Source organism: Leptonotus elevatus, chromosome 17 (genome assembly GCF_054856555.1).
Source record: "Leptonotus elevatus isolate MCC_2025b chromosome 17, RoL_Lele_1.0, whole genome shotgun sequence".
NCBI classification, from domain to species: Eukaryota; Metazoa; Chordata; class Actinopteri; order Syngnathiformes; family Syngnathidae; genus Leptonotus; species Leptonotus elevatus.
This window is the reverse complement of record NC_141255.1, coordinates 6,299,325-6,322,402: the sequence shown is the minus strand read 5'-3', so window position 1 is coordinate 6,322,402 and position 23,078 is coordinate 6,299,325. Positions and strand designations below refer to the sequence as shown.

At 42.2% G+C, this 23,078-nt stretch overlaps 1 protein-coding gene across 9 annotated transcripts in view; it reads right to left on the bottom strand.

Annotated features, from left to right (window-relative positions):
- sorcs2 (sortilin-related VPS10 domain containing receptor 2) overlaps nucleotides 1-23,078 on the bottom strand; it is a 76,362-nt gene that overhangs the window by 10,734 nt on the left and 42,550 nt on the right. For 6 of the 9 annotated variants that reach the window (XM_086058928.1, XM_086058922.1, XM_086058923.1 and 3 more), the window contains 11 exons: nucleotides 20,420-20,519; nucleotides 6,177-6,341; nucleotides 6,023-6,096; nucleotides 5,888-5,952; nucleotides 4,482-4,600; nucleotides 3,994-4,083; nucleotides 1,573-1,752; nucleotides 1,191-1,337; nucleotides 512-614; nucleotides 329-405; nucleotides 3-94 (listed from right to left, as the gene is read on the bottom strand). In XM_086058928.1, coding sequence (XP_085915054.1) covers nucleotides 3-94; nucleotides 329-405; nucleotides 512-614; nucleotides 1,191-1,337; nucleotides 1,573-1,752; nucleotides 3,994-4,083; nucleotides 4,482-4,600; nucleotides 5,888-5,952; nucleotides 6,023-6,096; nucleotides 6,177-6,341; nucleotides 20,420-20,479 — 1,172 coding nt within the window. In that variant the 5' untranslated portion in view covers nucleotides 20,480-20,519. Of the gene's footprint in view, nucleotides 1-2; nucleotides 95-328; nucleotides 406-511; nucleotides 615-1,190; nucleotides 1,338-1,572; nucleotides 1,753-3,993; nucleotides 4,084-4,481; nucleotides 4,601-5,887; nucleotides 5,953-6,022; nucleotides 6,097-6,176; nucleotides 6,342-6,943; nucleotides 7,120-7,245; nucleotides 7,306-20,419; nucleotides 20,520-23,078 lie in introns of those variants that run through there. The other 3 variants (XM_086058930.1, XM_086058929.1, XM_086058931.1) reach the window with 3 other exon arrangements.

Sequence of the window (23,078 nt, the reverse complement as noted above, 5' to 3'; positions counted from 1 at the left end):
ACTTAAGTATCTTGAGTGGAATTGAGGTGTCTTTGATGGCCACAATCACCCCGCCGTGGTCTAGGTACAGGATGTGATGCTCCTCCTCAAACACCTTGAAAAGAGACACACAGTGCACTTGAGAATTCTTGTTTGGGGGCATCTTAATGAGTTGGGATTTCCAGCTCCAATGAGCAACGGTGGGAAGGAAGAAAACACTACGAATGAACACATTTAGTATAATGTGTATCAGCTCATTTAGCATTGTTTTCTTGTTCGCACAAGTACCGACTGTGAGTACTTTTTCCGGCTCTGTCGATGAGTGTGTGGAGGACAGATGGCGATGTACCTGTCTCCATGTCTTCCCGCAGTCAGACGTGATGTACATTTCTTCCTTATACTCCACCAGCTTGGAGCCAAGGTTACCTGAGGATAAACAATTGCACATTCCATCAGACTAAGGCTAAAATGCAGTCTCAGAAGAAAAAGAAAAACATCCTGTCACAGGCCGGGCAAAAAGTGGGAAACTCACCTGCTCCCATGATGAGACCCGGAGCGGAGTCTTTGGTGTGGACAGTACCGGACACGTAGGGGTTGTCTGCCCAGCGCAGGTGAAGGTGGAGGTGGCAGTCCGGCTAGAGAGATCATGTAATCAGTAAGTAGGGAATGTACTTTCATGTGAGTAATGATGAGATGAAGCTGAACTGAAATGCTGTGGAATGACTTGAATTGCTGAAATGTAGAAGGCGAGACTTGAAGTTGGTATGGTTTGAATCGATTGAGAACTGTGGAAGGTGGAGGTAAATATTAAAAATATATATATTTTAATTTGTGAATTTTACTGTGAAAATGTAAGAACTTTGGGAACATTATGAATGGTTTTGTATAAGCTTGGAAGAGATGAACAGTTTGAAGTTGGAATGGTTGGAATCCATTGAGAAAAATGGAAGGGGGGAGGAGATACAGTAAATTATTTACAATGTTTAAATATTACTGTGAAAATGTTTTTTGGGTGTGAAATGTATTTAATTTTAATTCTAAAATGAAGGAATGTGGAAATCAGCTTCCAAGATATCCAGAATTAGTTAATGAAGTTGGAATGATTTTAATCCATTGAGAAATGTGGAAGGAGTAGAATGGCAAAAATAACATAATAATAACAACAATAAAGAATTTTTGTTGCAGAATATCATGTGTGATGAGGCTATTACCGCTTTGCAGGTGATGCTTTTGCCGTTCATATCAGTGGCAGGCGGGGTTAAGAGCTGCCAATCTCGGCCTTTGTTGTAGGTGATGACAGTTCTCACCTTGCCGTCCACCCTCTGATTGGCGAGGAATACGCCTTTGATCCCACGGACCTGCATTTAAACCAAGTCCAGTAAACCCACATTTATTGCGGGGATACGTTGCAGAGCCACCCCCAATAAGTGAAAATCGACAGTATGGTGAGACCCTATGAAAAAACTTTAGTTTTTATCCAGGTATGGATTTTGACATGTGCGATATGTGCGGTCCAAATTTTTTTTATAAAATCAATGGAACACCGTGCAGATGTTCGACTTGGAAATCTGAATTTTCCCCGTGCCATTTCACCTCCAGGATGTCGATGAGGACCGTCTCCTCGGGCTGCCGAGTGCTTCGGACGTTCTCCAGGATGATGGAGTAGTAGACCCCCCGTGTGTCCGACTGGTACAGGTTGTACGTGTCCGTCTGGTACCACTCCTGCAGAGCCAGGAAGACTTGCTGCTCATCTGTGCTCACTATGTGAACATCCTGGAGATAAAATAGAGATATATATATATAATTGCATTTTGTTAGCGGCACCTCTGCTATTGTGACAACACATCGAATGATTTTGACTTACAGTGCTCACAGAATGCCAAAGGGACGATGCAATGTGGGGGCACTGACTACTTGTATGACATCGAAATTTGATTTTGACACGTGTAAGCTGTTTTGGGAGAGATATGAGCTTTTGCAGATGATCCATGGTGTTGTGCAAAATCATCCAAGTTACTTTTGGCAAAAGCACGAAGTGAATGCAGATGAGCCAACACAATTGAGAAGGCTCTTTGCAGTTGTGACAGTACCGACTCTTTGTTTGGGAAAGGAACATGGAGTGAAGCATGTGTGACCAGTTTTGGGATTGATATGTGCTTTTGCTAATGAACTGATTTGTTCACAAATGTATGTCTGTTTCAAGAAATGTGCCAAACCTATGGAAAAAAACTGTAAAGGAATTAACTCAAAATTAACGCACTAATTTTGACATCCCTAGTGATGACATACTTTGCCAAATGTGTTTACTTTTTACAGTTATTGACCACCATTGTAGTCCAGAAACAGTAAACCACAAAAGGGTCAGAGCCAAAATTGATATAAGTTAACACCTTGTCTTGTGCTTTGTGTTTTGTATTATCATGAAAGCTACTTGAATGCCTGACAGCGTGTCAATGGCAGTGATTGGCTCAAAGTTGTTTATTCGCCCCCATACCACCTTCCCCTCGCTTCAAATACATCTCCCGAGCCCCGCATTCAATCAGCACACTTCAATAGTACTCGGGCTTGCGTGGCGGCATCAAACGCTCCCCCGCCGCCGCCCCCGTGTCGCGTCCGAGCCAGGCTCATTTATCGTCTTTGCGTAAGCCGCTGACACGTGACGCCATTCGATCGACACCGTGAATATTTCATGGCCGTGACCGTCTTTTAGCGGCCGGTGGAAAACACACCGGCATCATTCTTGCATTAAACAAGCACACACTTATTTAACTAAATGATGTGAAATGAACCCATTTGCTAAGCCGCCAATATTTCAAACCAAACCAAACTGTAATTGTCAATCCGTTAACATTATTTGAACCACACTTCCGTCATGCTAAATTACATTGACTTTGTTTGTCATGTTACTATTCTTTTCCTCACTCGCTAAAGACCCTCAGCTGTTCAAGAACCTGCCTGATGTAAAATGGCACACTGAAGGACCCCTTAGATTAGTGCCTGATATAAAATAAACAAACTGAGTAAACTATTGCTTGCTCTACACAGCCAGCTGTCAGTTGAGTCAGAGATAGAAGAGAGAAGGCTTGGAGAACGGTGTGTGAGGAAGTTAGCATACCTGGTAAGTGTATATTTACTTGCTTACTGCAGGAGAAAAAGAGTGGCTCAACCACAGTCCCAGGAAAGGAGTACTTTCCGGTGTGTCAGCGAAATGGGCGTACGTCATTGATATAACAAATATATACGAGTGTTTTTGTCCTTCCTGCGTTCAATAATTAACCAAGCAATGCATTGGCCACTGTAGTTCCCCATCCCACATGCGAGGGCATTACACTCAGTAAGTGCACTGTCGTAGCAACTTTTGGCTTATCCCTTCTTGGGTAGCAGGGGAACACTGTTCACAACATCATCGTGCGCCACGTGCCTGTGCAGCATCCTTGGATCAATGTGATCAATACGGCAAACGCAGCCAGCGTGGAAGCTGCCCAGTGAAGAGGTGAGATCGAATTAAATCTCGTGAAAGTCAGTGCCTTCGCTCCCAACTTGACTGAGAACTCATAAAATCGCCAAAGCTCTGTAAATCCACTGCGTCATGCCACTCTTTGTTATGAGGGCTGCAGTTTTCTGCCAATATTCAGCAGTGGAAAAGTGAAAAATTTACTCATTTCTTTCTCGGGGTTGTGAAACTTTTGGGGGACTGGAATGCAAGTACAACTTTTCCACAACCCCAGATACTAGTAGACGCCGATACAATGTGACAAATTTTCATAATTTTGCATGTACTCGTGTATGATACACCTGCCTGATTTTGGATGAAAAAAAAGAAGCGATCCACTCAAGAAATTACGGTAATTGGCTTAGAAGGGGCATATCATTAGCCTAATAGGATAGTTGCCCATCATACTTGAAACCATTGTGGATTACATTGATTTATTATTATTACATTTTATCCTAAAAGGAAGTTAAAAATGATTCTGGCAATTACGCTATTAGGCTAACGTTTTGTACTTCCATTACCTTTGGCAAAGCATACTTGGGAAACTTCATCTGGACAAACTCATTGCGTCGATACGACACGTAGTGCTTGGTGCGATTCCCTGTGGTCACCTGGGAAACAACATAAACAGTATTTGGATAATAAATACAGTATGAAACACCCATACAATAGCAGTATTGCGAAGGGATTCAACAACAACATATTGAGTTTTCACATGCGTTGTAGACAGGCGACAATTTTTCCAATGCTGTGTAGTAATTCGAGCTGCAGGAAATTGCAGCAGCACTACAGATACATAAAAACAACAACAACATAGTGGCTTGATAAGATTTGCACTGCAGTTTTCACTGTGGATGTCAGTAAATAATTAATCAGAGCAAGGAATCAGCAGACTTTTTAATTTTGATCAATTATAATCTTTATTCTGGACATTTTTAGATGTTATATTTGTCTGCTGTGAGCATTCCACCCAGCAAAGTGTGTGTCGATGTTTTGTCGTGTGCTTTACCTTGACAAAAATGTAGTCGCCCTGAACCGACAGAGAGTTGTGGTCGATTTTCCCCAAGAACTGAGCCGTCACCATTTTGTCGGAACAGTTCACGATGAGGCAGGTAACGTACAGGTAACCTGTAAGGACACGTTTCAATAATGTTGGAATTGAAACCTTGCAGTGTCCAAGTAACTATTGACACTTTTTGGGGGATCCAGCACGTTAAGAGGATAATTTATGACAAACACCTGTACATTAACTCAACATGGCAAACCCTAAAGGGTCATTTGAGTGGGTTAAGTGTGCATTTCCAATTGGTGGCGTACACACGTTTGTCTTACTATCTTAGTGGGGACATCCCATTGACGTAATGCATTGCCTAGCCCCTTACCCTAACCATCACAACTGATTGCCTAACCCTGACCAAAATCCAATTACTTCCAAAAAGAGGTGTGAATGTCCCCACAATGTTAGTTAAACCGGGAATAACACACATGCCCACACTCTCATTCTTTTTCTCTCTCTCTCTCTCTCTCTCTCTCACTCTCTCTCTCTCATTGCGCATCATCAGTCTCCTTAACGAGGATTCCGAGTAAACAGGCAGCTTGCCAGCCTCCATGCAGCTCACACACGCTCCGGCCATCAATCGTCTACCCTGCGTCCCGCCCTTGAGAGCTGGCACGGGTCTCGCGCCTTGAGAGCTGGCACGGGTACTGCGCCTTGGCCTTGACCAGATTCCTTTGCAGCGTGCCGCCGTTTAACCTTGGCCAAGCCATTTGTGACAAGGAGGGCACGGGGCAAACAGATGGGTTTGGCACGCCCGGTTGCACCGGCGCAGAGAGGGTACCATGTGGTGCTGCCTCGCCCCAGAAAAGAGCTGGCCCAGACGGACGGCCGCCAGCCGTCACCCTCCGCCAACAAAGGTAGCCCTGTTGATGTACCTTTCGTGCGTATTTATTTTCCTGATAACTTCTTCCTTTTTCCTCTCCTTTCAAGACTTGAACCTTCGTGCTTCTTATTTTTATTAGTCCAGATGGGATGGTGGAGTGCTGCTGTCTCAGGTCTATTTACAGAGATTACGGATTAGGCTACCCAAAGTAGATGAGGTCCGCTTGTGGTTGAGAAATCTAAATCACACTCACACACACACTTCTACCACACGACCTCTAACACATGCAATTGGCTGCGTTGCCCCCAGGAGGGGAGTTAGGAGGGGAGTTAAGCGCTAACCGGTCCATCTGTTAGTCAGCTGATATTGCTATCTACACTGGCTCTTGTCGCCCTCAGCATTATTCCGGCGTGCCGCTTTGTGTGCACAACAAGGTCGAGTACGGCTGAAATACCGACAGCCTAAGAAGGGAGAGGGAAAATGTACATCCTGGCTTTTGCTAGTGCAACAGCAAAAAAAAAACAGGCCACTGTACCTCCACTTGTGTCCTGCATCTCCATGTGCACTAGATCAGGATCCACATCCACATCTGCTACAGACCTGGGATACACACACGCACACATGCAGTCATCCCCACAGTCCAGAATGAGTCATTAACGATTGAACTGACCAGAATACTCTGTCCTTGGTGACCCGCTCCTGAAGCAAAGTCCACTTGCGGCCCAAATCTGTGGAGGCAAACAGCTGGCAACACAAGAGAGAGGAGCCCGTTAATAAGTCGCACCTTTTTCCATTGGAGCTCACGGGACCGTCCGATCCCTCACCCGTCCATCCTTGCAGTAGGCCAGGAGCTTGTCCTCCTCCTTGGGGTGGAAGACGAGCGTGTCCGGGGTGAAGAAGATGGTTTGCCGCTGGAAAGAGGAGCCCTCGTCGGTGCTGATGAACACCATCTGGTCTCGTTCGTTCACCGAGGAGCTTACCAGAACCACCTGCCAATTCAAAGGAAAAACAGAGATGAGAAATACAGTACACAAATTTGTTGAAATATGAGAAGTTGTTCATCAATTTTTCAGCACAGACATGAGACACAAACTCTGTATGGTGGCAGTGACTCAACTCAACACACTTCTCAATAAACAGCAGTTTGGAAAACAGTGAACAAAGACAATTACCCATCGCGTATTTAAATGAACCAAATGGCTTAGTCGGATAGCTTGATGCTAACGCTAATTGACATCCATGTTGCATTTCTTGAACCTTTTAAGAAATTGGTTAAATTAAATATTACATAATAATGCATCAATGAGCAGTATATCCGTTAGCCATACACTGCCACGGAGGGTGTGGAGTAAAGTATGTCAATACAGTATGTTTTTATAAAGTAACATATTAGCCAAGTAGCTAAGCTAACTCGCTAATTAGTTAGACAGTTTTTATAATTAAAAACATACTAAACATGTTTTGTTTTTTTAGCATGGCTTAAATGGATCTATCTATCCATCTGTCTGTCCGTCCGTCTATCCAACATATTAGCCAAGTAGCTAAGCTAACTCGCTAATTAGATAGACAGTTTTCCGAATTAAAAACATACTAAACATATTTTGGTTTTTAGCATGGCTTAAATGGATCTATCTATCCATCTGTCTGTCCGTCCGCCTGTCCGTCCATCCATTCATTCGTCCGTCCGTCCGTTCATCGACACAAGGCGGGCAAAGTGAGCGCCGCAGCCGCTGCATGTTGCGCTACACACGTGACGCGATGCCAACATGTCCGACACCTTGTCCCTGCGAGGTGTCAAACGCAAAGTGCCGCTCTTGACGCCCGCTTCGACGACAGCACAAGTGCATTAGCCGCCCGCACCTTGTGCATTAAACATATTGGCTCGCCCCGCACCTGTGATCCAAAAGGCACGGGACCTTGAACTTCTCACGGGTTGTTTCTCCTTCCTGATGTCCTGATTACTTCTTCTGTGATATCCCGCCGCAGAGGTGCCTTCTTAATTACATTTGCTCTGTCGTCGAATGAGAGGGAGGAGAGCAACGCTCCCGGGCTATTAATCCAGATTTAATTACGAGTCGGCAATCGCAAACAAACGTCTCTCGGGCGCATAATAAAAAGTGATTTTGCTTCAGTGTGAACAGCATATTAAGACCTTTAAAGACAACATTTGCGCAAGACGGTTGTTTGCTTTTGTTCAGCGAGGCAATGAAGCGCTAAGGAAACAGTGTGATGTCCTGTTGGTTCAACAAGTAGTTAGTGTATGAGTAATACTGTGAACACGAGTTTATGATTTGCTTAACTTATTCACTGCCGGCAGTTTTCGTCTTTCCCTTAGAGCGAGTCGTACAAGTATAACACTTTAAAATGTGTAACTACCGGTAAACAAATAACCATTCATAAACAAACACAATGCACCGACGACATGTCATCTGGAATACAGTTACAGCATGACTAGTTGGAATTTTGGACTACAGTTCTGTCCGCAGTTATTATTATTAAAAAAAAAACTTGTACCATCAGAATATTTTATTTAAATTAGATTTCTAAAGCTATACAAGTCACATGCGTACAGTACTTGCCTCCTCATTTACATACGAGCTCGTTACATGTGGCACTTTTAACCCGCGGGTCAATTGGCCCTCTGGAGAGCTCTCGGGACCAAATGAAGGGCCCTCTCAGCGTGCCAAATGCAGTGGCGTCGCATGTCATCGCCGGGTACAATTTGACAAAAACACGGTGGGCTTAATTGCCACAGAAAAGGTTTTGATCCCGTCTGATCTCGGGAAAGCAAAACCCATTAGCTCAGTGGCTTCTCAACAGCGCTGCTGGGGAGGTAATTGATTTGAACAGGAATGGAGTATTTAATGGCTCTGGCTGTCAGTGTGAGGGCAGACATGACAGAGAGTAGATTATTATTTGAAAAGTCATTTCACAAAATAATTAAACCGCTCTTTTGTGGTTTCATTTGAAATACTGGGAGGGGGGGGGGGGGGAAGAAACATAAACGGGCGTAGTAATGGGCCAGTGTGGCATTCCAGAAAACTGTAGAAAGTGACATAAAATAACAGATGACAGAAACATTATAGATGGGATAATTAATAATGAATTAATACAATGATAATTATATAATAAAATATGTGGCTAGATTAAAGAAGGATCAACCAGTCTCTCGTTACAACTCCTTCTGTTCACAGGGAAGCCTTTTGATCTCGGGCACATCCATAAATAGAGCGCTTGCTCTAATGCTAATTAAATAGACGCATCATCAAAAAGTAATTAAATAAGATCGGCCTCCAAGCGCTCGTTCCCGACGTCGCTCATCTGATCATCTGATCGCTCATCTTCGTCATTGCCTTTTGCACAGCGGCTAAAAAAATCGACACACCCTTGTTCTAATATCGGGTTTCTGACATCAGCGTTAACATCCGCCGTTAATGTGACCAATAACCTGTGCAACTCAAATGAAAAAATAAGTGGTTGCATAAGTATGCACACCCTCTTATAATTGGCTGTGTTCAGAATGAACCAATCCCATTTAAACACCATTTAAAGTGCTCCCCAGATTAACTCCGATTAAGTTCAGATGTTCTAGTAGGCTCTTTATGAAAACTCAATTGAGTTCTCAAGGTCATCAGTTTTGAGATCCTTTTTTAATATAAACAAAACTTGTATTTGAACTTGGAGATTTGATATCTATCTGTACCTCCTTACTCAATTTCCTCACATCGGAGTCGAGTCGCATGTGGACTGCGCTGTAATGGATGCCCGTGTTTTAATAAAGCGCGGACTTGACCTCCAGCTGGCGGCTTATTGGAGGACCGGCGGGAGGGCAATGAGAGGAGGAGGCTGACAGCGGGTTTTGGAGGAGGAGGAGGAGAGAAATGTGACAGCGGCATAATTCCCGCCACTACATTTGAGATACGAGAGCCGGAGAGACAGAAAGGAAGATGAGGGCGGGGGCAGACAGGAAGCAGACTGTGGCTGAGACGGCATCATCTGCCTCAGGGTCATTTTTCATTACACTGCCAGGCGCTGACTTCATCATTCATACGTTGACACATTCTCCGGCTACGACAGTATGCTACCTTTACAAAAATAAAAAAAATAAAAAGCTGCTTTTTATTGGTCGAATTGAAACTCAATTTCATTGACTCGTGAACAAATTATATATTTTAGGATACAAGGTTATGTATGGTATAGAATTCTGTGTTATAAATAAAAAGACCAGTGTTAATTGAGTACAATTGCTACTAAGGGTTAGTGTACCATTTCGCTGAAGGGACATAATCAGCCGATTGATTTATCGGTCCCTAGTAAATACTGTTTATTGTAATTCATATTAATTGATTGCTTTAATTAGTAAAAAGATACATGGAAAGAATACCTTGAAAAAATAATTGCATATTAAATTGAGATCGTAATACTGAGAAAAAATAGGGGTGTCAAAATGTGTGTGTTAATTTTCAGTTAATTTAAAGTTCCATTAACGCCACTAAGGGGGTTGCTTCAGTGAAAATGGCTGGGAGTGAATGAGTTAATATGAAAAGAAAAATGCACTGAGCTGTCACCAATGTTTTACAAATGCAACGATGCCATCTAGTGGCAGAAAAAATACCTCAACACAAATTAATATCACACTCCTTTTTTACAGTACAGTACATCTTTTAAATTTTAACTATTTTATGAGTTATTATGAAATTACTGTATCATTGACTAAAACATGCAGCCAAATTTCTATTAGTTGACATTTTTTTCCACTTTTATGTTAACAAGAGTATGAAAACTTGTACATTTTGTTGTACATTTAGAACAGATATAAAATTTGTGATTAATTATTAACTATTGAAGTCATGCGATTAATAACAATAAAATAATAATAATAATCGCATGACACCCCTAGAAACCCCCCCAAATCCACTTAGATTATTTTTCAAAATTGTTTCACCCTAGATTTTATTGATACTAACAAAGAGGCACTCATTCAACAATGATTGTGGTTTCCTCTTGGTCAAACTGTTTACAAGGCTGGAGCAGGTTAATACCACTCTCTATCATTTTAATGGGTAAAGTCAAGGTGCCACTGTACCTGCTGTAAAGCCCTCGGATGCGGGAAAGTAGCATCAGCATCATGTGGCAATGTACGGACATAACAGACAAGCAAAAAGGCACAGACAGACTTCGGGCTCGCAACCAGCTGTTCCTGAGCGTTTTACAGCAGAGGGGTCACCATCATATAGGCTTACACACACCTCTAAGTACTCATTTGCATAAACACACACATGGACTAACCACTGCCTGTCAGCGAGCGAACACAATCATACTTATGCAACTCACACGCGCACACACGCAAGGAGGAAATGATAATGATCAAAGCAGCCATCCCGCTGAGTTTTTGCAAAAATGTGCAGCCAGGGGGGTTGGGCAGATGGGGGTTCGTGAAACAAATCTCTTAGGGTCACATTTTTTTGGGGCTTGGTTGCCGCATTGAATAATGTATGCGATTTGTGGACGCTTGAGTTCGCACGAGGCTGATGAAAACATGCACACACAATTTAAAAAAAAAAAAAAATGGTTTTGTTCAAAGGACAGGAGGAAGATAGAAATTATTCATGACTAAAGGAATACATTATGAACTCCAAGTAAACAAAGACGGTGACAGCCAGGCCTCAAATGAGCCTCCAAATACGGAGGGCTGCATATCAGAAAACACTGTTTCTGCTTGATAAGGATAAAGCAACACAGATTTGAGACAAAAGCAAGCTTTTAACCAGCACTAGATTTTTGCTCATCTGGCTAAAATAGCATCAAGGCTGCGCAAAGCACCCGAAAGCACAATTATTTTACCATCAGTTTGTCATGCTTAAAGGGTTAGGGATTATTTTTCCATAAGATAAACGTCTGGTGTGTAAATAAACACCCCAGCAGTCTCCATGGAGGATGAGTGCTGATATGGCTTTAATTGGTGTCTTAAAATTAAACATGCATTGGTGTATAGTGAACCCAAGTTTAGTGCCAGGGATGCAAAAGTAAATAAAATCTCTCCTTTGCACAATTTCCCTTTTCAGTTCTATTGATGTATATCTAACGTGGTAAAAAGCATACATACAGCAAGTGAGTCCACATACTGTAGATATATTTAGTGTCCGTCTATTTAAACCATTTAAACCTCCTTTTTTTATGTTTCAAACTGGAATTATTGAAGGCTCACGTTCAATTATTTGTCATCCCTGTGCTGAGGGGGGGCAAAGTGGTTCACTTCAAGTTCACCTCGAGCCGCCATCACGGCCACTCTCAATTTATTTTGCGTCTACACACGACCTCTCTCAAACAGCCTTGTCGCTCCTGAAATATTGAACGTAACACAGCCACCGCTTGCCCTTAAAAGCCCCCCCCCCCCCCCCCCCACACACACACACACAAAAAACAGTGGCAACCGCTAACACATGAACCGGCGACTTAAAATTGCATCTAACCAGCATATTGTAAAACTTCTATTAACCACCCCCCACGTGTTTATGCACCACTCAGACAACATGTGTCACACAAGGCCACTTCTCAGACCTCGTTATCGTCATCATCACCTCGAGTGGCGGCACTTTCAGGCGCCGCAAAGTGTCCCGGCCGGCCCAGAGGCGGCGAGAAAATCTCCGGCGAAATGTCAATCATCCCATCGAGATAATGCACACGAAAGCTCAAGGTCGAGCGTGCCTCACCACTTTCTACTTTTCAAACAAAAGCTTATTAATATTAAGCCCTTTTCACACGGCATTTAGCAGTACGCAGCATTCATTGTGCATGTAACAATAAACAACAACAACAAAAACAACAACAACAACAAACTAGAAATTTGAGATTAAATTGAAATTTTTTTTTGAATTAAGTTTTTAAACTTCGAACAGTCCTAACATGCGGGCATAATGTAGTTCCAACAACTGGAAAATCAATTTATAAACAATGAAGCAAAATATGGCAAATTAATTTCCTTTTTTATCATCTGAAGAACAATTCTGGCATACGTAAACCAAGATGGCAGAGGTGCATTTTTCATTGGCCCATTCTTTGCATATGTGACAACAAACCCCAAAATGACTGAGACAAGTTGTCCCAAACAACAATGTTGGCTAATACTTGCTCTCGTTTAAAGTTAGCTTAAAACAGAGCAGTGACTGAGGCATGACGAGATGTCTGAATCTCTCCTCTAACGAGTCCACATGATTTGCTGCTAGAATTTGTCTATGTACAAGGCCTGTTTCAAAATATATCAAGTTGATTTTTTTTTTACTTTGGGTTGTACAAAACAGACAACTTACAATATGATATTATCTAGCCCCTAATCATTTATACGAAGAAAACTAGTATTCCACTTTGTAATTTGTCGAAAATTGCAATGTGACAACTTACCCGTGATACAACTAGTCCTGGTCTCCCCTACGTTTTTACGTTTGAAGGAGGAGTCAGCAATTTTCAAATAATAAATTTTTGACATACTCTATTTGTTAAAACTGACATAAAATCTGCCCTCTCTGACTCCATTATGCGCTTCAAATTTGATGAGTAAGAAACTACCACGCCCAAGAAAACAACCAATCAGAGACAGACGGCGTGACTGACGAGAAGTCAATCACTTTGCTGAAACGATGGTGAAATGTCCACCTCCAATAAACACCAACAACTGGGCATGCAGTAAGACAGGCAGCTGAGAGGATTCAGAAAAAAAACGCACAGCGTCTTAAGTTTGACAGCTCACAATTTAATCCACATTGGGGCAAAAGTCACAGCTCACATCTCAACGTCAATGAATTAGGCCAGCGTAAGAGGGGCAAAATAAATGTGGCATATGGAATAAATGGCATCTCTTCTTGTATTTTGACAGACAACGGCCATATGGAGGCAGCAGGATGTTGTCAGTGATAGCAACGCCTCTGCCAATCATCTCGAAGCAGAAGCGGCGAGCCTAATTAGACTGTCAGGCTGCCTGCGGAGTAGCCGCCAGCTCGTTCACATGTACAAGCAATCAATCAGTCAATCAATCGATCAGATACTTTAAAAAATGGCCATGTAATCAAACAGAGAGCTTTCACACTCCACAGATGTGATGAAATGGCTCAAAACTGGGAGTTAGCTCACACCATTTAAAGTGGCCCTGATTAACTCCATATAAACCTCTGATGTTCTAGTAGGCTTTTAGCGACTTTTTTGGACATTTTTTTCCCCCCAGTTGTACAGATCACACTAATAATAAGGAATTATTCCCAGAGAGGTTGAGGTGAAATGAAAGTGAAAAACTCTCCAAAGCAAGCGGCCAAGCCTCGCTGGACGTGACCTAATAAGGTCAAAATGATACGAAGCATTCATGCTAGTTTAGCTGCCGGTGTATATACCGCATGTACCGACGAGCACAGCAGCCATGAAAAGATGCAAATGTGCACTCGCACTTGCAGGTAAACTACTACATATTCATAAATGGAAAGCATAGCCTTGTAATCATGCATTGTTTGCATGTGCTGTCGACAACCAGCCACAGAGTCAGACAATATTACGAGCTAAATGCCGTGAAGTGAATTAAGCGGAAAAAAAAAAATCTTCTTTTTTACAAACCGACGTCTGCAGTTGCGCGCAGCTGGCGGAATAGCGAGCAGCCGGCAGCTGCGAGCTGCTCATTATTTGGCTCGTTGGAGGGAGGCCGAGCTGGTTTTGTCAGGTGAAGACTTGAAGAATTTGAATCATGCTAACAAAGCGTCGTGGTGACATTTGGAGCGCCGTGCCTTACTTGATACTTTTTAGACTCATGTTAGAATGAGGTCATGTTTGTCCTTCCGACATCCTGAAAAATGCAGAAACCACTTGAATCTTTTATGATGCGTAGATTTTCTTCCAAAACAATTTGAAAATAGTCCCAACTGTGTAATGTTTGAAACTTCAAAGCTTCTCTCCATACAGTATCAAAATACAAATGAAATACTTACTGTATGTGCTAATCTTGCATGCATATTGAAAGAAATGAATGTTTTTATTCAAGCCTCGAGATAATAAAAAAGTCTTTCATCCCTGATTTGTCTTGGCTTGGCAGCTCATTTATTGGTCTCCCGAAACCATCTATCAAAGCATTCAAGTGTGCTGATTGGGTGAAGAGAGCAAAAATCCATTTGAGGCCAACTTGTATTTGATTAGAACTTTTTTTTTTTTTTTTTAAACAAAAATCTCCCTCTCTTCTTCTCGATTTCCATTTTCTTCTGCAAGTTTGGTGACCTGAAGTGCGCTTGGCGTAGGAACACAAATGATGCCTCCCTGCCGGCGAGTCCGAGGTTAAAGCGGCAATTACCCGCCGTTAACGAAGCCTCATTAGCCTCGGCACAGTTTTTTTCTCGCGGCTCTGACTCCTCTTTATTATCCCTCAACTCTGAGCGACCTCACATAGCGCTCGGCTAAAAATACATAAATAGCTTGCGTTCATTCAGCTGATAAGGGAAAAAAACAAAAAAAAAACCTGTGATTCGGGATTCTGCCGCGCTTACTCCATCTGGGATCGCTTTGTGGCTACAAGAGTGCCATTACATGCCGCGCCGTTGACTTCGGCCACTTCAGTGCCTTTAGTGAGCAGACGACAAAAAGGGGTAATTAGGTGATGGGCAACAAGAGGACGCCGTGTTGTCCGTGAAGGCTCAGCAAGCATGAAATGAGCCCTTCAGAAGCTATCAAGCTTGTTTGTCATTGTTGATGGAATGCTGATTGATTCAATGGGGCTTGCTTGGCTATTAGGAAGAAGTGATTCCTCTAAGGAAAGCTGATTCTTCCTTGTGTTTTCAAACTGCAGAAATTTGGCATGGTCGCTCAGTTTAAAGAAAGGAAATACATGCGGTCGGCTTCACGCCTGCGCCTTTCGACAGATTCGCTAGTCACTATTAAATGTACAGATTTGCGTATTTTCCCTCATAGTCATTTATTTATGTTTCTGGCAACTTTCACTGTTAGTCCACTATATTTACAAAACAAAATATATACTTTTATTTCAATGCATTTGCCCTAACCATCATTCACATTATCCCAATGTATTCATCGCTAAAGTACAGACGTGTTTTATTGCTAGTCTTACAATTTTGCACTTACCAATCAATTATAGTAAAATGCTGTTTTTATCCTAGGAGATGAATTTGATATCTGATTGGCTAAAGAACATCCCCATTGCTAATAATGTTTAAAAACTGCTGATTCTGAATGCCTTAAGCCGAAAAGATTGACATGACAACATGAAGGCTGAAATCTGATTGGACCAAAATCGTACGAAATTAAATGAATAGACTATTATAACAAATTCATAGAACAAATATTTGAAGTAATACATTTAATGACAATACATATATTTGTGGAGACTGGGGTCAAGTTGTATTTGACAATTTACTCCATGTTAAAGATTAGATAGCTCTTGATATAAAAAGAAAAATGTACTGAGCTGTCACCTATGTCTTACAAATGCAATTATGCCATCAAGGGGCAGAAAAATGACCTCAACACAAATCAATATCACTCTTTTTATTTTTTTAATATTTTTTTTACAGTATAGTACATCTTTTAAATTTTAACTCAATTTGATGAATTATTTTGAAATTACTGTATGATTGACTAAAAGATGCAACCAGATTTCTATTAATTAAAACAAATTCTACTTTTATGTTAGCAGTATGAAAAACATATAATATATAACATAATATAATAGAACAAACCACCACTGATAATTTCCACTAATGCAACAATGTCTCTTCTTCATTTGTCCTCTACCAGCGCATAGACACAACTCTCCTCCGTCTCCTCTTCATCGCCTGTCTCCTGTCTCCTCCCCTTACCCGTCACCGCGGTGTGCTCTTCAAAAGGCCGAGGATGACAAGACCACTCGACGGGCACGACGGCACTGACAGTTTGCCGTCAGGAGTGGAGTGCGTCTGAATGATGTCGGTGTGCCTGCGGCATGTTTGTGTGCCAAGGTGGTCAAGTGGGAACACGACAGAGGACATGGGGGGGGGGGGGGGGGTATTGTCAAAAGCCGCGAGGATGAAAAGCTGGCTAGTGCGATGGCCTCGGTTGGACTCAAAGAGAAAGGCATTTTCAAGACATCTGTCCAATTTTAGCATCGGTGTCAAAGTCAAGCCCCGCGGGCAAAATCCATCCCAAGCCACTCAACATGCAGAATGGAGCCGCCTCATCTTTAAATTGGAAGTCAAACTTAAACATTTCATGACAATAATATGTTATATGTGACCTCACTAGTCTAAACATGACATTCAGATTTTTGGAATATGAGTTATGAGGCAAAATCAAGCCGTTTTTATCCATCTCAGGGGCCAGCGGCTATTTTGCTGTCGACTGAAGATGACATCACAGTTGCTCGGGACTCAGGCAACAACCAATCACAGCTCACCTGTTTTCTGAAGCTGACCTGTAATTGGTTGTTACCTGAGACCTGAGCAGCTGTGATGCCATTTTCACTCAAGAGCAAGTGGCAAAATGGCCGCCTTCTAGATTCTAATATTGATAAAAACTGATGGATTTTGCTACTTAACTCATATTCCACTAACGCAATATTAACCAGAACACATTATTTGGACTAGTGGGGGTGCATAGAACATAAAATTGTCAAGAATTTTTTGGGGGTTGACCTCCCCTTAAAAAGCCACACAGTCAAAGTCATAGATGTAAGGATGGCAACCCCACATGTATGGAGGACCAAAACTGCCAAAATTAAAATAAATAAATAAATGACTAAATAAAGAAATACATGATTAAATGTAAAAAAAAAAACAGATACAAAAAATATTATTCGAAAACTAAATAAAAAATAAATGAATAAATGAAAAATAAATAAATGGAAATAAACTTCTATACTGATATATATATATATATACACGCACACACATTCATATTTAATTTTTAAATTCTATTTTTTTATAACCGTTTTTATTTTCATATTTAATCATTATTTTTTTTATTTAGTAATTTATTTATTTTTAATTTGGGGCGTTTTGGTCCATATTGCCAGGACGAAATGTTGTTCAAATGAAGGGGCGGTCGTAAGCGTGTCTTGGGTTGGACTCCGCCGTTGCAAACTGACTTTCATTTGTCGAGTGAGCGGCTCGGCGAACAAGGAAGTCTCGCTGACTTGAATGGAGATCAGCTCCAGCAATGGACGACTATCTTGTCCACTGTCACCTCGACTTGTCGAGCAACTCAAGTAGCAAGTCAAAAATTAGATACAAATGTATTTATTAATGTATATATTTTTTTATTGTTGTTTTTATTTCCAGTTATATTTCTATTTTTGGATTAAATTTTCACATTTTTTGTACCTGTTTTTATTTTCACTTTTAGTCTTTTTTTTTTTTTTGGCAGTTTTGGTCCTCCATACACATGGACAAAAATTATATCTTAATTATTAAACCATGTAATCTCATACATTCCTCAATCGAGCCAATGAGAGACTTCCAAAATACTCAGAAACAATGGCGACACCCGAGGAAATTAGCATGGACGCAGCTCGGACCGGCACGTCTGTTACCACGGCAACCACATTGCTCAATCGCAAGTGTGCATGTGTGTGCGCGTGTAATGCAAGTCCGGGACCTCAAAAGCCTCTGCCAGCTAAAGGGAGGCTACGGCTCCTAACATCCCATTTAAAAGCAAACACAAACACACATATACACACACTCTATATATAGCTTAAAATAAAAATAACCTTCACTTTAAGAGTGAACATACTCTGCTTTCTTTCCACTTGGAATCCCACATGTTGTGCTTGAAGACCACCTCTGGTTGGCCCGAATTTATGTCGCGCACGGGCAATGTCTAATTCAATGTCTTTTGGTAGCCAGGCAAATGTATCAATTTATATGCAGACACACACACATACAGACATGCACATACACATGAGCAAACCAGAAGAAAAAGATCAATTTTACAGTTGTAGATTTGGTCTTTTTATCACTGGCGCTCTTCCCGTCACACTCGCACACTATTTCCCGCCACCGCATTAAGAGAGGCCGGCTGGAGTGAAAACTAGACTGATGGCACAGGCGAGCTGTGAGTAGACATTCTGTTCATGTGGGACACTTTGTGTTCCGTTTTACACTGCAAGAACTGGAGTTTAAAAAAAAAGGAGGAAAATTCATGAAAGAAGGAGTAAATTAATATAAACAAATTGAGAGGAAAATTTGATTTGAACAAGAAATTTAAGTATTTATATTTTATTTTATATATTTTAAGTCGCTCCGGCCAATGCTGCATAATTAGGTAGAAAAAAAACTACATAATTCGCTCTGGAGTATAAAAGTCATATTAAGTATATATAGTATATTATAGTTTATGTCTAGAGTGCCCTCTTGTGGCTGTCTGTGAAATTATATACCCCAGGTATATTTTTTTCATGTATAAGTCGCTCCGGAGTTTAAGTCGCAGGAACAACCAATCTATGAAAAAAGGTGCAATTTATAGTCTGGAAAATACGGTATTTATATTTATTTTGTAGTATTTATATATAAATTGTACAATTTTTCAAAGAAGAGAAACTATCTTTAGTAGTTTTAAGTTAGGTAGTTTTTAAATGTCATTTTTAAATATTTATCTCTTGCTATTAATCATTCATCACAGGAGCTGGTGTACCTCAAGGCTCAATTTGCAATCCACTGTTATTTGTATTTAACGTGATCCATGTAATGCCCAATTCACATGTAGCACAAACTTTGGTACCAAATAATTACAGTGGTCATTGTCATGTGCAGTCCCACTACAAAACAATGTACTTATGCAAGTATGTAAATGAGGTGCAGGTATGCAAATGAGGTGCAGGTATGCAAATGAGCTGCACATCCAAACGCCTTTTAACGCGACACTCTTGCCTCCAGAGGAAGTCATCAGCCGGTCTTTCCCGTCTCGCCATTCGTCAATACGATCGTTCAATTTGGTCACACGCGCGCACACAACGCACATGCTAATCGCTTGTGTTCAATCAATTTTCATCCCTCATTTACATCTGGCGAGGAAGGGGCGAGAAGAAAGCATGTCTCTTCATTCAGTCTGACACTCAGACTTGCTCACGTACGCTTCCTGCGCTCACGCTTGAGCACGGGCCGCTTTTCAACCTTGACAAATGCGCTCGGCAAAGTCAAGATATTCATCACGTCAAGCCCACTGGTGAATCCAAATATAAGATAGCAACCGCTGTCACTTTTATCTCCAGTCGGGCTGATGAAAGAATCTAACATGTTGTAAAGGCACACAGCTACCATGAGCTCATTTATATATGGATCCGGTCCAGACTGTAAATTCAGACACTGGAATAGTTAGCCACCACTGCCGCTACCGTCCTGGTTTGAAATACATCAAGCATACAATTCGACAGATTAACAAAGAGCTCTTCTTCTTAGTCAATGCATTGGGCAGCAATTACATGCGAGTTAAGTCTCCCCTCCAGGGTGAGCCATCACAAGTTGTCTATTGATCCACATGACAGTTGCGGGTCAAGCCGATCTATATATGCCCCAGTGGGCCTCCAGCGTGACACAGGAGGAAAACAATAATACAAGTTAGGGGTGAACGCGAGGTCAAAGATAATATGTCATAATCCGCACTTTGAATGATAATTCCAGCATTGACCTGAAGCTGCCGCATTAAGTAATGGACGGATAGATAAATGTCATATGAGAACAATGCAATGCGAGTCTTGTTGGGCGCCCTTGACTTCGTCCTCTTTCACCTCTGAACGCCATTTCGTGTGACACACACACACACACACACACACACACACACACACACACACACACACACACACACACACACACACACGCACACACGCACGCACGCACACACACACACACACAAGTGACAGCCTTTCATCGATTAGCCGTCGACGGCATATTGCATCTCGTACCCCAGCCTCCCACATGATTTATTTGTCCTTGGACAGGAAGGTAAATACATTGGACCAATCACATCAACAATCGTTCACAATTGTAAATAAGGACAAAAATAAATATATTATCCCGATTAGGTTTCGTAACTCAGTACCTATGATGACTCCTACCTTCTTCTTGTTGGTCGGGCAGATGTAGAAGCTGCTCACCACAACGGTGGTCCCCGGCATCAGGTTGAGTTTTGTGTAAGTGGTGCCGTAGTCGGTGGACCTGCAACGTGAGCAAACATCTGGCTTAAAGAGCTACAAGTTCAAACATAAAATCGATCTCATTGTTCAAAACCGTTGTAAAAAGGCCGACAAGCTCTTTGTTCATCAGCTGATACAATGTTGGCGAGTGTCCCCGTCTGCCAGCGACAAATGAGGATTACCGTGGATTACTTTAAAACGGAGGTATCAATAGGAGAATGTGTGCGTATTTCTATTTTGCGCAGCAATCCGAAGGCCGCAGGGCGAGGGGATGCGGCGTTGTTAAATAGAGCCGTGCCGGGAAGGAGAGGCCTTGAGGAAAGAACATGATGAGCTCGCACATGAAGCCTGGTTAAGGAGGAGATGATTTGACTCCTTTGCACGGCGAGACGTCAACGACGACTCAATACGACGCTTGCGGACGTCACGCCATGCCTGCACCGACGCATTACACTCCCAATAGATGAGCTCTATTCGCCTCAGAGATCAATGATGGCTTTTAGTCTCTCGCTGGTCGGCAATTTTAGCCCATTACGAAGCATCAACAAAGTCATTTCAGTCTATGATACATAATAATCAGGTAAATGTGTGGCAGAAAGAAAAGCATCGTAAAAAGATGCTGCTCACATGAAGATTACAAAGGAAGGTGGATTCAGTGAGTAATTTAGGATTGCTGATGCCTCTAATAACACCGATTAAGAGTCATCCTATAACAAAAAATAATGATTCCCACTGATCCTTGCACACCTAACGACGGTCACAGCCAGTCAGTCACTCCCACCTACTTAAGACCCCGCAATCTGTCTTCTGTCCCTAAACTTATCGTTCTCCCAGGAAACCTTTTTTCACTCTTCTGTCCTGACCAGTGTGGGTTCTGTTAAATTAGGCCTATAGGTGACTTGAGCTGGGTCGCTTTGTCACTGACCTGGCTGGGGATGCAACCAAGGCAGTATAAGATTAGGAACCATTTTGGACAGATTATACCTTCTTCCACATCCAGCAGAAAATGATTCACAGCTGTGTACTCATTCTTTCTGTCAATAAATCTTCAGAAGATTATTGTCTGGACTTTCAAGTTAATTGCGTAGCTACTCACCCACTGGGCTTGTCACAGAGTGATTAAAATTTATTTCCAAGTATTCCTGTGGTTTGGTGTACTTGGATTTTACACACGGCCATGACACCTACGTGCTGCTACAACAAAAATTGTAATCGGGTAATGTCACATCAGCTGTTTCATTTTATTGAACCACAAACAACAAGGCGCTATTTCCAAGAAAGCAGCTCCACTTTATTTAAATCCAGTGTGGGGATTTCCTTTGATAGTGCTTGAAATGCAAAAATAATGTGTGCGAGTGAGGTACCAATGCACCGCTGCGATTGCCATTAGGCTTCCATTTTTGTGTCATTATTTCATTCGGGAATGTCTCTTCAAGAGCGCTAAAACGATGAGAATAAAAAGCCTGAGGATAAAAAGAGCGAGCAGCTGAAATCAAAACGGCATAAAAAACGGAAAGGAAAAGTTGTTGTGCGGTGAGACGCCGAGGGCCGAACCGCTGCTTTTTCTCTTTCATTTGAGAAAGAGCGAGAAATATGGATGCACTTTAGGGAGACGACAGGCGCTGATTCAGAGTGTAATGTCCTCATACAGAACGTCGAGGTCGCTCATGCGAGAGCCAGCAGATGACGGCCAAAAACGACAAGTCGGGTTCTGTCAGTAGGAATCAAGCCTGACGGTTGATAAGGTTGCACAGTGGTACCTTGACTTACTTGACTCCCCCCTTTGGAATGACTTGAAATGCCTTAAATCCAAAATCAGGGTTTCCCCCAGGGCTTTACAGGCCTGGCGGGCCACATGTCATTCGTCATATCCCCACGTTGAAGAATATTTTTCTGGGCGGAATCTGATGCTACAAAAGGGCATCATGGGCTGTGGTGCTCCTTGCCCACATGCGAGGGCATCATCCTCCCCTGACAAGCCAGATCCAATAGTCAAATCCTTTGCTCCTCGGGCTATTGTTCACTGATCCCGATTCCTAAAAGCATTTGTGTCAGCATTAGTCCATCTTACATGATAACGATCCTCATATTTCTCATTGAGGAAGTGACGAATTAGCAGCTGAGGAGAGCTTTTGACTCACAGCGGCTAAGGTAATTGCTCAGGCAAAAAATAAAAATAAAAAATGTGTTGGTGCCACTTTACGCTCGTTCCAGTGACGGATTGGCCTCACGACAGCTCTTTGCACTTGAAGAAATACCCTCACAGGCGCCGCGCGACAGTCAATCTGTCCTCGCCGCGTCCCGCCAGAGACATAAACCAAGCGAGTGACTGATCGGCGCACGTTCATCTTCCACTTCGCACCAAACATTTGGCGTGTTTGTGTACGCTTTGAACGTGTGAATTTGGACTCTGGCGTTGGCGTGCGCGAAGTCGCTCGCGAGGAGATAAAAAGGAGCAACCGAACTTGGCCGGCAATTCGAAAAGCTGTTCATTATCAGGGCTGTAGAAGCCCCCACCATCAGCATGGATGCATGAAGGACAGATTAGCAAGTTGCTAAAGGGAAATGCCGGGTGGCTCGG